The sequence below is a fragment of the Myotis nattereri genome (assembly GCF_964212035.1).
Source record: "Myotis nattereri genome assembly, chromosome: 1".
NCBI lineage: Eukaryota > Metazoa > Chordata > Mammalia > Chiroptera > Vespertilionidae > Myotis > Myotis nattereri.
The window spans coordinates 60,704,756-60,718,701 of NC_138075.1; the positions used below are offsets into that span (position 1 = coordinate 60,704,756).

The window sequence follows — 13,946 nt, forward strand, 5'->3', positions numbered from 1 at the left end:
CGGAATCGAACCTGGGACCCTTCAGTCCGCAGGCCGATGCTCTATCCACTGAGCCAAACCGGTTAAGGCTTTTTTTAATTTTCATGGAAAAAACTTTATTATCTAAATAGGGAGCCATTACATTTTTTGTTCAGTTCTAAGATGCTCAGAGTAAACTTAATGGTTTTTTTAAAAAAAATTTTGTTTTACTGCTTAAAGTATTACAAAGAGTATTACATATGTCTCCGTTTTTTTTCCCCCCTTGACCTTCCCCTGGCCTCCCTTACCCCCCAGTGTCTTGTGTCCATTGGTTATTGAATTTCCTTCTTTTTGATGACCGTGACCATTCTGAGAAATACTGGTCAACTATTTTCTAGGAAGCCCCTCTATTGGAATTTGCTGTTTATCTCACAATTATGTTTTTCCTTTGGGTTTTGTGGAGGAAGACCACAGCAACAAGGTTCCATTTTCTTAACATCATTTTAAGGGGACATGCTATCAATATTTATTTTTTAAAGTACCTTTCTCCTTTATTATGGGAAAAAAATAGAAAATACAGAGTGAGAAAACAAGAAAATTAAAAGCACTTATAATCTTACTTCAACTCCCATGAAGAAAACCTTTATTAACATTTTAGTATATAATGTCTTTAAAAAAAAATCTGTTTTTATTGATTTTAGAGAATGAGAGGAAGGGAGAGGGAGAGAGAGAAAAACATTGATGTGAGAGAGAAACCTAAATCGATTGCCTCCCACATGCACTCCAACTTGGGATCAAACCTGAAACCTGGGCATGTGCCCTGACTGAGAATCCAACTGGTGACCTTTCAGTGCCTGGGACGATGTTCAACCAACTGAGCCATACTGGCCAAGGCACATTTTGGTATATAATTTCCACATCGGTTTTGATGTTTCTAAGAGATAAAATAATGTAGAATATAGTTTTATAATGTGCCTTAGTACATTCTGAAATCTTTAGTCAGTAGATATTGTTATATACTAGAGGCCTGGTGCACGAAATTCATGCAAGGGTATGTCCCTAGGCCTGGCCAACAATCAGGGCTGATCTGTGGGGTGACCGGTGGGGTGATTGGGGGGGCCCCCACTGGCACCCACCGTGGCCGGCCTGGTGCTGCCTACTCCCCAGCCCTGCCCCCTGCCACCGCCGCTGGTCGCCTCCCTCTGTGGGGTGATGGAGGGGGGGGGGAGGCCTCACTGGCACCTGCCTTGGCTGGCCTGGGGCCTGAGGGCTGGGGGCAGCTCCTGCATTGAGCGTCTGCCCCGCTGGTGGTCAGTGCACTTCATAGCCACCGGTTGGTCGATTTGCATATTAGGCTTTTATTATATAGGATATTTACTAATGGATATGTGGATGAGTCTAATATATTTTAGTTAGTGACACACTGTTTAAAAAATTTGAAATTGTAAATAATACATTATTATTACAAGCATCCTTATAGCCAAGTCTTTATTCACATCTTTGATAATTTCCTTAAGATGTGGAGGAATATTCTTGCTAAAGGATTTGCACATTATGTGAGGCCTTTGATACATGTTGCCAAGTAGCCCTGTAGTTTGCATTGTTTCCCACATCCTGACAGCACCTATTTCTATGTACCTAGCCAGTGTTGAAAGTTATCATTTTTCCTGTGTAAAATCTTGTTGGTGGTATTTTTCTAGTGTTTTTATAGTCTAGTTTACTTTTTAAACCTTTTAAAATTGTGAAGTACAACACATAAAGAAGAGTGTGTGAAGCATAAACTTAATGAATGATTTTAAAGTGAATACCCATGGAATCACTGCCCAGGTCTAGAAACTGCCCACAGTCCTCTTTCCAGTCACAGCCTGGAGAGTAACTGCTATTTTGACTCTTATGGCAATCATTTTCTGTTTTTGTTTATTGTTGTTATCCTTTCAAGACCTAATATTCATACCTAAACACTATAGATTGGGTTTGCCTTCATACGAATGGAACTCATATAGTGTTTGTGCTTGTTTGTTTTCTTGTACAGTTTTGTTTATATATTTCACAAACCATAAAATTTACCAATTTTAAGAGTACAGTCAGTGGCTTTTAGTATAGTCACAGAGTTGTGCAACCATGACCATAACCGAATTTTAGAACATTTTAATATTCCCCCCCCTCCCCCAAACCCCATACCCATTGCCAGTTATTCTCCATTACCCTTTCCTGCCCACACAGCTCTAGGCAACCATATTATCATTTTTTTTTTTTGTCTCTGTAAGTCCAATTTGGATATTTTTTATGTTTTCCATTTCTATCCTCATCATGTTTGATTTTTTTCTACCTTCTTAAACATACGGTATATTTAATTAATTTTATTGCCTGTGTCATTTCTGGTTCATTTTCTATTGATTGATTTATCTCCTGGTTATTTTCTTTCCCGCTTATCTGCGTGCCTGGTAAATTTTGATTGGGTGCTGGACACTTAAAATTTTTATTTTAGAAGTTAGATTTTACTGTATATTTTAAAATACTGTCATTTTTTTCCTGTGACACAGTTAAGTTACCTGGAATTCACTTTATCCTTTAGAGGCTATTTTATAGGTTTTGTGAGATTAGGTTTAGAGCAGCCTTTAATCTGGGGCTTATTTGGCCCCATTACTCAGGCAATATTTGATGCTCTAAATTCGGAGGTCTTCCCACTGTGGCTCATTGGAATGCCAATACTTCCCTCTCTGTTCTTTTCCTGGTCTTGAGGTAACTTCCTGACATTCCTACAGAGAGCTCTAGAGCTCTCTTTCTGTGTGGCTTTCTTTTCCTCCTCAAATTCTAGCCATTTTGTCCTCCCCAATCTGTGGTCTTTGCAACTCAGTGAGATTGCTGGGTCCTGTCTGGGTTCACTCTCCCTGTGCTCCACCCTGGAGGACGCAGGCAGGAAGCCGTGGCAGCCGAGGACTCCCCTTATCTGCTCTTCTTTTCCCAGGGATCACCGTGCTACGCTGCCATTGCCTAACAACCGGAAATCATTGCTTCATATATTTTATTTGGTTTTCTAGTTTTTTAAGGTGGGAAGATAAATCTGGTTCTTTTAACCCTCATTGCTTCATATATTTTATTTGGTTTTCCAGTTTTTTAAGGTGGGAAGATAAATCTGGTTCTTTTAACCCATTACGAGAAGGAGCAGAAATTCTCATTGCAGTTTTGAAATTTATTGAAACTAAAATTGGGATTAAAATTCTTTTATTTTTCTTATTTTTTTCCAGTTGTTCAGATATCCACTTAGACTTGTGTTTTAGTAAACGGGATACAGAAATTGTAGATTAGGATGACTTGTGTTTACTGTTTTTTCCTCCGTTGTTTTGTTGTATTTCTCCCGAAGTCCTAAAGGACACACGTATCTGCATATACCGTGTGCAGCTTATCAAAAACGAAAGCACGTGCCCTACTGAAGTTCCTGTGGCTGACCTTGCAATGGGGCAGCAGGACTAAGCTTAGGAACGGTCCTCCTAGGAATAAATGTATTCCTGTATATGGGGACGTAGCCAGAGTGGCCTTGTGTCTGACTAAGGTTAAAATTGCTTTTGAAATACTGGCATAGGATTGTATAGGTCACAACACATGGCCGCCATTGCAGTTTGTAGCTTTTTTTAAAAAAAAAATTAATAAAATTTAATATAACAACCATCTAGTCATCAGAATAGTCAAATAATTGATACATTATTTAGAAAGTATTTCAGGGTTCCCCTTCAGGTTGTAGCTTTTAAGGAATAACCATGCTTGATCTGTTACTTGATTTAATTTTAAACATGGCAATTTCTCCATTAGCATGGTCCGGCAAGCAGACCCAGATAAAGAGCTTCCCAACGATGAGGTGATCCTGAGGCTGAAAGCAGAAGTGCAGCGTTTGCTGGGCAGCAACTCCGTGAAGCGCCGCCTGGTGTCTCAGCTGCAGAGTGACCTCAAAGGCTGTCGGAAGAAAATCGAAGACCTGCAGCAAGGGCAGAAGGATGTAGAAAGCATCGCGGTCGAGGTTCGTAGAGTTTGTGGAGCTAAAACGCCATTTTTAAAGAGCTCAGTAAAGAAAATGCTTACAATTTTCATAGTTAAGTTAAACCTTTGTCTTTCAGGGGTTCATTTGACTTTCTTAGAAGTAAAATTTAGAGAAGGGAATGCCACTTAAAGGAATACATTTCTGGTTACTCTTGGCACCTGAGATGCCAATTAGATAATTTTCTTTAAATCACAAATCCAAGGAAGCATCCATCCTATGTAACTCGGTATCTGCATTTCCTCAAGATTGGCTCATACCACCATGCTCTAACATCTAGCTAAGTTCCCCACTTAGCATGGTGTCCATCACATTTCTCTGACCCATATTTCTGTAATGAAAGTCATTCCATATAAGGAAATGAATTATGCAGTGATGGTGTTACGGGGGAGAGGCACAGAATCAGGTTTTGTCGGCGTCACTGATCTGCCTTTATATCTTCAGTTACTCTCCTTACTTTATAGATGAGGGAAGGAAGCTGGAGCAGTTTGTGACCCTTCTGAGGTGACAGAGTCAACCTTGAAGCACAATGAAATTAAAACACTTGAATGACAGATAGGTGAAGGTTACTTCCCCAAGGTCGTGCTCTCACGGAGATCTTTAGGGTTGCCCTCCATGGACAGCTGCCTTTTTCACATTTTACAAGTTCAAGCCGATGTGCACTCCCAACAGAAAACCAGGCGGAGAGACTTAGCAACTAACAGGAAAGGGAAGGAGGAAGATTAATGTAGATGGTGTGTTCCTTTTCCTCCTGGATGGAAAACTTTTTTTACTTCCTATGTTAGTACTGTTTTGTCTCCTGATCCATTAAACTAGGAATTGTGTTCATTAAAACGGTCCTATTAACACACAGTTTGCAGGATGTTCTATGGTTCTAAATTATTGTGGAAATTTAATTGGTTCTAATTTATTTTCTAGAAATAATAGTGTTCTTCCTGTTAAAGGCCTGCCCAGTCTGGTTCCCTCTTCTGAGTAACTATATTTGATGAGGACAACATTGATTTCAGTGTTAACGACCAGATGTGAAAGACCCCCTTCTCCGCAGCACATCCAGTGTCTGTAGAGCAAGCTGTTTGAACTGTTTCCATATGTTCCTTAAAGAGGATGGGAGTGAAAGTTGGTGTCTCAAATTGTGTTAGATCCGAGCGAATTAGTTTACACTTTCTGGTGAGAGTATCCTAACATTTAGGAGAGTAGGAACCTGTTTTTGAGTCTGAACCTGAGCTCAGGTATCTTGATGCTTTTTTTGTTTTATATTGAAATTACTGGTGGCATTGGTACACTTTCACATGTGTGGCAGTGATAGTGGTCATGGCCTATGTCGTTTTTCTGTTTTAGCCTTTCCCTTTGCCTCTGTAGTCTAGTTGATCAATAAGTTGAAGGGGGCTACCTCCTCTTTGAATACTCCTTTTGTCCAGCTTCTCTTTTGCCATAGTCATTTCCTAACAGTCTGCATTCGGTTTTTCTTTCTTTTTTTTTTCCTCACCCAAGGATATGTTTTGATTTTTGAGAGAGAGAGAGAGAGAGAGAGAGAGAAAGAGAGAGAGAGAGAGAGAAGAGAGAGAGAGAGAGAGAGAGAGAGAGAGAGAGAGAGAGAGAGAGAGAGAGAGAGAGAGAGAAAGGAAGGAAAGGAAGGAAGGAAGGAAGGAAGGAAGGAAGGAAGGAAGGAAGGAAGAGAAACATCAACGTGAAAGAGAAACATCAATCAGTTGCCTCCCGTATGTGCCCTGACTGGGGATTGAACCCAAAACCTTTTGGTGTGTGGGTGGTATTCCAACTAACAGAGCCACCCAGTCAGGGCTGCATTTTGTGTGTTTGTGTGTGTGTGTGTGTGTGTGTGTGTGTGTGTGTGTGTGTTTAAGTGTGACTTTAGCCCTTGCTGCTATGTCTGTTCTGCCTCAACTTACTATATAGGAAATTCTTATGAGTTGATAATTCTCTGCATATTTTCTCAATAAATATTTGTTGAATTCATACAACATCCAGGATCTACTTCCTACATGGTGGAGTGGGAGAGGACACAGTAATTTAACCAGTGGGTGGTTTTTTTAAGTAAACTCTCAAGTTAGTCATCTAATTAGCCCATGGACACCTTCAAGTCTTGCCTTTGTCACTCATTTCCCACATCTTTTCTAACAGAGTTTTCTGTTTAGTCTTTAAAGTCAGAAAGCAGGGTTGGGAGGCACATGGAAAAGGACAAATCATTCAGTGTAAACTTACTATTATTTTTTTAAAATATATTTTATTGATTTTTTACAGAGAGGAAGGGAGAGGGATAGAGAGTTAGAAACATCGATCAGCTGCCTCCTGCACATCTCCTACTGGGGATGTGCCCACAACCCAGGTATATGCCCTTGACCGGAATCGAACCTGGGACCTTTCAGTCCACAGGCCGACGCTCTATCCACTGAGCCAAACCGGTTTCGGCAGTAAACTTATTTTTTAAAGGTGCTTTGTGCAAGGTCTTGTGGGATTCAATGATAAAAGAAACAATGGCCATTTCCTAAAGGAACTTTGAATCTAGAACAGCACTGTCCAAGAGAAATACATGTAACTCAAAATCTAGTACTGCCCTTAAAGTAAAAGTAATAAGTGAAGTTAATTTTATCAATATATTTTATTTAACCCAACATATACAAAATATTCTCAATATTGGTCAGCATAAAATTGTTATAAGGTGGTCTGCATTTTTTGGTGTCTGTGCTAAGTCCCTGAAAACTGTATTTTTAACTTAACTGCACATTTCAGTCTGGGGACCAGCCACCTGGCCAGGGTCCATAAGCACCAGTGTCCATAAGCACACGTGGGTTAGTGGCTGCACATTCAGCAGTGCAGCTCTGCAGTGGATGGGCACCTATAACTCTGTGTAATAAGGGTGGTACTGGTCACAAAGTGCCAGGAGAAGGAATGACTTCCTGGGCTTGGCGGGGGCTTGGAGGGGTGGGGGGTGGTGAGGCAGCCTAGCCAAGTCTTTGAGGAGGCCATGCTGGGTCTGTCCTGAAGGATAGATCGAGGAGAGCCAGGTGGGAAGGGACATTTCAGCCTGGAACAGAAGTAAATAAAAGAATGTAGCAAATAAGCTGGTGTAACTGGAGCGAGGAGGGCATGAGAATAGAATCCATATTGTGTAAGCTCAGTCTTTCTGAAATCTTTAATGAGGCCAAAACCATTTAGGTGTCTCATAGATTTCCAGAAAGAATGGTTATAGCTGGGATATAATGTTGGACTCCTTTGCTTGCTGTAGGGATGTTACGAGAAATAACACATCAATTTAAACTTGTGTGGATGTGTTTTTAAAGATAACTGGGCCATCAAAATTCTCTCCTTAAAGCTTTTGTAAGAATTAAGAAAGCCAGCAAAAATATTTATGTATGTAGTCTTTAAATTTTTTTTAAAAAATTTCTTGATTTGAGAGAGAGAGAGCGAGAGAGAGAGAGAGAGAGAGAGAGAGAGAGAGAGATATTAATTTGTTGTTCCACTTACTTATGCATTTATTGGTTGATTTTTGTATGTGCAGGGTGACAAAATACCCCACATGCGAGGATTGAACCCACAACCTTGGTGTATCAGGACAGTGCTCTAACCAACTGAGCCTACCTGGCCAGAGCTACGTATGCAGTCTTATTTGGCATTTTTTAAATGAACATTATAAAGGTATTGATATATTTATTGCATTATACATACCTTGTAGTACATTTTATGTTAGTTTATATCCCTCATGCAGAACAAATTAATATTATGATAGAGAATCAGTATTTTGCTTTCCAATCATATGACTATCTAAAGTGGTGCTGTTTTCTGGCATTCCTAGGATAATATGTGGTCCTTCTCTTTTTCAAGATGTTTGTAAGGGTTTTGTGATGACAAGTATAGGTATCTAGGCCCTGTGTGCCTGCAGTGTGAAAATAGGTCAAAACTGAGTAATAGCTATGAAAGAATTTTTTTTTTTAGTATATCTGCATATTCTATTTCTAGTAATAAAAACTTACCAGTGGGGAAGGAAGCACAAATGAATATCAAAACTTTAAAAAGTAGGGGCCAGCCTTGGCTGGGTAGCTTGGTTGGTTGAGCATCCTCCCCATACAACAAAAGGATGTGGGTTCGATTCCTGGTCAGGGCACATAACTCAGGTTGTGGGTTCATTCCCTGGTTTGGGTACATTCAGGAGGCAACAGATCGATGTTTCTTTCTCATGTCAATGTTTCTCTCTCTCAAATCAATAAAAAAATAAACGTATCTTGGGTGAGGGTAAAAAAAAAAGTGGAGGCCAGGTTAAAAAATTGAAAGCCATTCTCCTGAGTCAGAGATCTTTTTAAGTGTCATTAGTATCCCCAAATCTGGAGAGAAGTTAACAGAATAAGCAGTTTTAGCTACTTTCTCTGCCAACTGGGGTAGAGAAATGGCTTCTGGGAAATGATGGCAAGTGAAAAGGGGAAAGTCAGCAACTGAGCAGCTTCCCTCTGAAAGTGAAGGCTCTGTGAATTGGAAGACTGAACCAAAGCCTTGGCGTTTTGTCACCCCACCTGGGAATGAGATATACATACCTTCCCCTCCCCAATGAGTAGAATGAACCTTGGTACATGATATTTTTTTTAAAAATTTTGTTTTATTGCTTAAAGTATTACAAAGAGTATTATATATGTCTCCTTTTTTTTTTCTCCCCTGACCTTCCCCTGGTCTCCCCTCCCCCCCAGTGTCTTGTGTCCATTGGTTATGCTTATATGCATGCATACAAGTCCTTCGGTTGATCTCTTACGCCCCCTTCCCCAACCCTCCCCGGCCTTCCTGATGTAGTTTGACAGTCTGTTTGATGTTGCTCTGCCTCTGTATCTATTTTTGTTCATCAGTTTATAATGGTCTTTATTATCCATAAATGAGTGAGATCATGTCTTATTTTTCTTTCATTGACTGGCTTATTTCACTTAGCATAATGCTCTCCAGTTCCTTCCATGCTGTTGTAAATGGTAAGAATTCGTTCTTTTTTTATAGCAGCATAGTATTCCATTGTGTAGATGGGTACATGATATTTTTTAAGCATTGTGTAAGAGAGCTCAGAGTTCAGGTAAATACATAAACCAACAAGCCTAATAATGTAGGTTTTATTTTTTTTCCCAACCTTCTACCCCTCAGTGAATAAAAAAGTCATAAATAGCCTGGCTGGTGTGGCTCAGTTGGTTGAGCGTCATTCCATGCACCAGGAGGTCGCCAGTTCCATTCCCGGTCAGGGCACACACCTGGGTTGCAGGCTCGATTGCCAGTGCAGGAGCAGCCAATCGATGTTTCTTTCTCATCGATGTTCTGTTTCTCCCTCTCCCTTCTTTTCTGAAATCATTTAAAAAATATTAGAAAAAAAACTCATAAAAATAAATACGGAAGACATTTAGATGGTGAGAGGAAAACATGCAGTCATGTAAAGAGACAAACTTGGGAAGATGTAAAACAAATGAACAATGAAGGGATGTAAGAGGTTCCACTCTAATGGCAATACAAGGAATGCCAATGGAAGCCATTGTTAGATACCCTTTCCCCCATCAAAACAACCATTATTTAAAGATAGTCACTGCCATTGGAGGTAAAGAGAGTTGGACAAAGTCATGAGAGTATACATTTGTACAAACTTTCTGGAAAAAATTTGCTAAAGCCTATCATAAGCCTTAAAATTGTACCTATTGAGTAAAATATGTATCTATGAGTTAAAACTGGTTATATAAATAAATAAATGCTAAATTTAATGGATGAAAGTATGATGAAAAATAAAATATTTGCACAGTCTCGAAGTATCTCCTTATAAAGCACTTATTATTAATTGTAAGTGGAAAAATAGTAACTTTTCAGTGAAGGTACTTGCAGACACTCCCTTGATCAATTGATCATCACCAGTGACGAGACGTATTGGTATCGTGTCTCCCCTGAAAAGCATGCGCATCATTGCTGTGGCATTCATGCCAAAAATGCATAACCTGAATTTACTAATGAAGTAACATCAGAAAAAAACAAAAATGGAGGGCCATGCTACAAAATAATTGGTTAGTACTCAAAAATATCAGGAGTTTGAAGGTCAGAGACTGAGGAGCTGTCCTAGACTGGAGGAGACCGATGAGATGTGACAACTACGTAAGTGCAGTGGGGGATCATAGATTGGATCCTGGGCCAGAAAAGGACATTAGAGGAAAATCAGAAAATTTTGTAGATTAGTTAATAGTATTGTGCCCTAGTCAATATCCTGGTTTTGATCATTGTACTGTGGTTATATTTGGGGACATGGTAAAAGGTATATGGAAATCATTTGTACTGTTTCTGCAATTTCTTTGTATGACATTATTTCAAAACTAGAGACCCGGTGCACGAAATTCTTGCACAGGTAGGGTCCCTAGGCCTGGCCAGCAATCAGGGCTGATCAGGTCCCCGCCTCCCCACCTACCCGCCTCCTCCTTCCCTCGACACCCGAGCGCCATCCTGCGTGGTTCTATGCCCCCCCCCCCACCTCCTCACCTACCCGCCTCCTCCTTCCCTTGCTCCCTCAGCACCCCCCCCGCCGCTGCCGGTTGCCTGCCATGTTCCTCATCGCCCCCTGGTGGTCAGCGCACATCATACTGAGTGATTTAACTCCCAGTCTCCCGGTCGAACTCCTGAGGGGACACTTTGCATATTAGCTTTTTATATATATAGATAAGTACTTAGACTTTTTTAAGAACCTGAAAAACGTTTGACTTTTTTTTTAAACATTTAGACTAAAACAGATCCCTCTTCTACTTCTGAATTGATTGTCAAAGATGATATTCTGCGACTTGAAAACGAAATTCAAGTTTTGCAACAACAAAATCAGGTAATTAAAAATTTAAAAAATATTTTGTGAGAATTTCCATGGCCTCATTAAATGCAAAAATATGGAGGCAATGTGGGTTAGTAGACAAGGATATTAGTAGGTGATTGAGGATTCCAGTTATTTCCCATTAGTGTTGGTCACAGGGTAGTAGTTTCATTAGAAAGTAAGTTAGTGTAAATCCAGTTTTCTGTCTGTACAGTAGCTTGGCTAATAGAGGTGTTCTTTCCTCCTTAGCCAGCCCTTGACCACAAAGTAAAACTTTGTTTATTTAAAAGGCTACTGAAGACTGTTAATTTTAAGACTTATTTTAAGGCATCAATTAGCCAGTACTTCTCTGGTTAAGTGTTTTCATTTCATATATTTCAAATAAAATACAAAATTTAATTTTTACTCCTTAGAGAAAGCTTCTTGTCAAAGAAATGATTCTGTACTCTTATCAAACCATAAAGAGACTTTTGTGGAATTATGAATATGCTATGTCAGATAATGTTACAGGGTAGAGATAAAATACAGAGGATGTTTAAAAATGAGATTAATCATTGAAAATGATGTTTATTTTCAACAAACACTTTATTCTTTAATATGTAGGCACTAAAAGAAATGGAAGAAAAACTGAGAAATACAAATCAGGAGTTATGTAATCAAATGAGACAAATGGTACAAGATTTTGACCGTGATAAACAAGAAACTATTGATAGGTAAAGTCTATAAAGTCTATATAATGCCTGCCTCCTGGACACCCTCCCCATTTGCTTTCCCCTCATCTTCCTCCCCTCCCAACCCTCCCCCCCCCAAAAAAAAAAAAAAAGATTCGAGAGAAATGAGTGATCCCTCCCTATTGAGACCTTAGCTTGGAGAAGACGAGTCCCTGGTTTCTCAAATTAGAATTTGGAACCCATTTTCCATAGAAGTGATGTTAGGTGGTGTGTTGGGTTCTATAGCACCGTCAAATGGTGGTTCATTGAAATGGGATAGCGTAATGATGTTTTAAAGGCTACTCTATATAAGGAAGAGATCTGTGAAAGGGTATGTCTTCCAAATACCAAATCGTAAACTTGGAAACGGACTTTTGGAACATAACTTACTTGTGAGTTTGGTTCTACTAAGTATTTGTGTTTAATGTAGATGACTTGCAATTTAGGAACCACACATACCCTGTTATTTCAATTCACTTTTTATAAACAAGTCCTCAACACAGACTGTTCTCTCTGTGTGAAGGACATCCGCAATCCAACTTACTAATTCTTTTTCTAGAAACATTGGAGGAAAGAAAATTTGAAGATTCTTGTGATACAGTGAAGTTAATCATTACTATTTTTGGTTGGGGACAACCAATCTGACCTTAGTTATCATGTGCATTAGAGAGGAGTCGGGGAAAGGGAGGAAGGGAGACCAGTGGACTTGGGGTTTCTTGTGAAGCGGGGCACTGCCTTAGGTTCCCCTGGCTGCCTTGTTCGCAGGTGTGAGAGGACTTACCAGCAGCACCATGAAGCCGTGAAAGCCCAGATTCGCGAGAGCCTGTTAGCGAAGCATGCTGTGGAGAAGCAGCAGCTCTTTGAGGTCTATGAGGGGACTCGCTTGCAACTTAGGTGAGAATAAAACAGTTTAGCTGCCTTCGAAGCTGGAAGACAACACTCTCCTATTTCCTATTTTAGAGAACATTGTGCTGCAGCCCTTGTATTTTTTTTTGTGGTCATTTAGCTGCTGGTTTTGTGTATCCAAGGTCTGAACTGGATAAGATGAATAAGGAGATGGCTGCTGTGCAGGAGTGTTACCTGGAAGTGTGCAGAGAGAAGGATGACCTAGAATCAACTCTCAGGAAGACCATCGAAAAGGAGCAGCAGATGCAGGAGAAGGTACAGCACAAGTTAATACCATGTTTCCTTCAGTTGATTTCCCCGGCCTCACTGTTTCATTGAAACCAGTACACTTGTTCTCCTGTGCAGGGGGGAAGGCATACGTGGATGTCTCTTTTGGCGATTTCACACTAATATAGGTCACATCATACTTTTAAGTGTTGAGATGATTTTTAAGACCTTAGTAGAAACTGGCCTACATTTAGGAGAAAGTCATTCTTCTGTATCGATCTTTTCCTAAGAGACAAAAAGAGTTCTGAAAATAGGAGTGGACCTGAGTCACTTTGAGTCTGCAACCCGGGATCCTCATTTTGCATTTGCTTGTGGGCTGCTCAGGCGAACCTACCCAGTCCTCTGAGCCCGGTACAGAGTATTCCTTCAGGGGCATTTTGCTCCGGCCCATTTCTCCGCCAGTGTCGGAGCATTGTTGCCTTCTGGAGGGGGCACAGTGGTCACTTGAATTTGGGTTTCATGACAGGGAAGGGTGTGGCATGGAGGCTGTGGAGAGAAAGGTCAGTGCCAGTGTGGCCTCTCAGGGAAATGGGAGGGGCTACCGTGTGCTCTGCTCCTCCCTGGCTCTTCCAAGCGGCCATTGCTGAGTGTCCAGAGTCCGATCGCGTGGAAAGAGGGGCACCTCTTCTTTTCTTCCCTGTCCTCAGAGTCCCATCCAGACACAATTCTCACTCCCACTTTGGATCAGGTACAGACCACAGTTTGAAAGCCACCTGCATCTAGATTAGAAAATATTTTTAAAAGCCTGAGTAAATGTTCTAAACAGAAGCTTTTGAATAAGTCACATTAAAGCAAGGCCTTGCTACCACAGACTTAAAAAGAATAGTAAACAGCAGGTGAGGAACTCAAATATTTTGGTTACTTTTGAGTAGATTAATAAAAACATAAAAAGCGTGTCATGTGTAATTCTAAAGGAAGCTGTTTAAGTTAGTACTGGAAGTGTAAAAGTTAGAAGGGATCTTAAATTACCTAGGAGTTAAAAACTTAGCTTTTAGTAATGTTATAAAAATTAAAATAGATCTCTAGTGTGATTCTTTTTTTATTCTTTCTATATATACATATATATATATATATACACACACACACATATATATGATCAATGGCAAGAGCATAAGATCAATTCTCTCAAAGAAGTAATTCTTTTCAGGAATATATTTTCTGGTACTTTAAAAAGAATCAATTTGGCCCTGGCCAGGTGGCTCAGTTGGTTGGAGTGTTGTTCCATACAACAAAAGGTTGCGGGTTCCATCCCTGGTCAGGG

The 13,946-nt window shown here is 40.2% G+C and overlaps 1 protein-coding gene across 1 annotated transcript in view; it reads left to right on the top strand.

Annotated features, from left to right (window-relative positions):
• Window positions 1-13,946, top strand: part of CEP152 (centrosomal protein 152) — an 80,804-nt gene that overhangs the window by 25,744 nt on the left and 41,114 nt on the right. Inside the window, exons 9-13 of the mRNA XM_081110861.1 lie at window positions 3,769-3,973; window positions 10,722-10,817; window positions 11,406-11,515; window positions 12,278-12,406; window positions 12,541-12,673. Coding sequence (XP_080966987.1) covers window positions 3,769-3,973; window positions 10,722-10,817; window positions 11,406-11,515; window positions 12,278-12,406; window positions 12,541-12,673 — 673 coding nt within the window. The remainder of the gene's footprint in view (window positions 1-3,768; window positions 3,974-10,721; window positions 10,818-11,405; window positions 11,516-12,277; window positions 12,407-12,540; window positions 12,674-13,946) is intronic.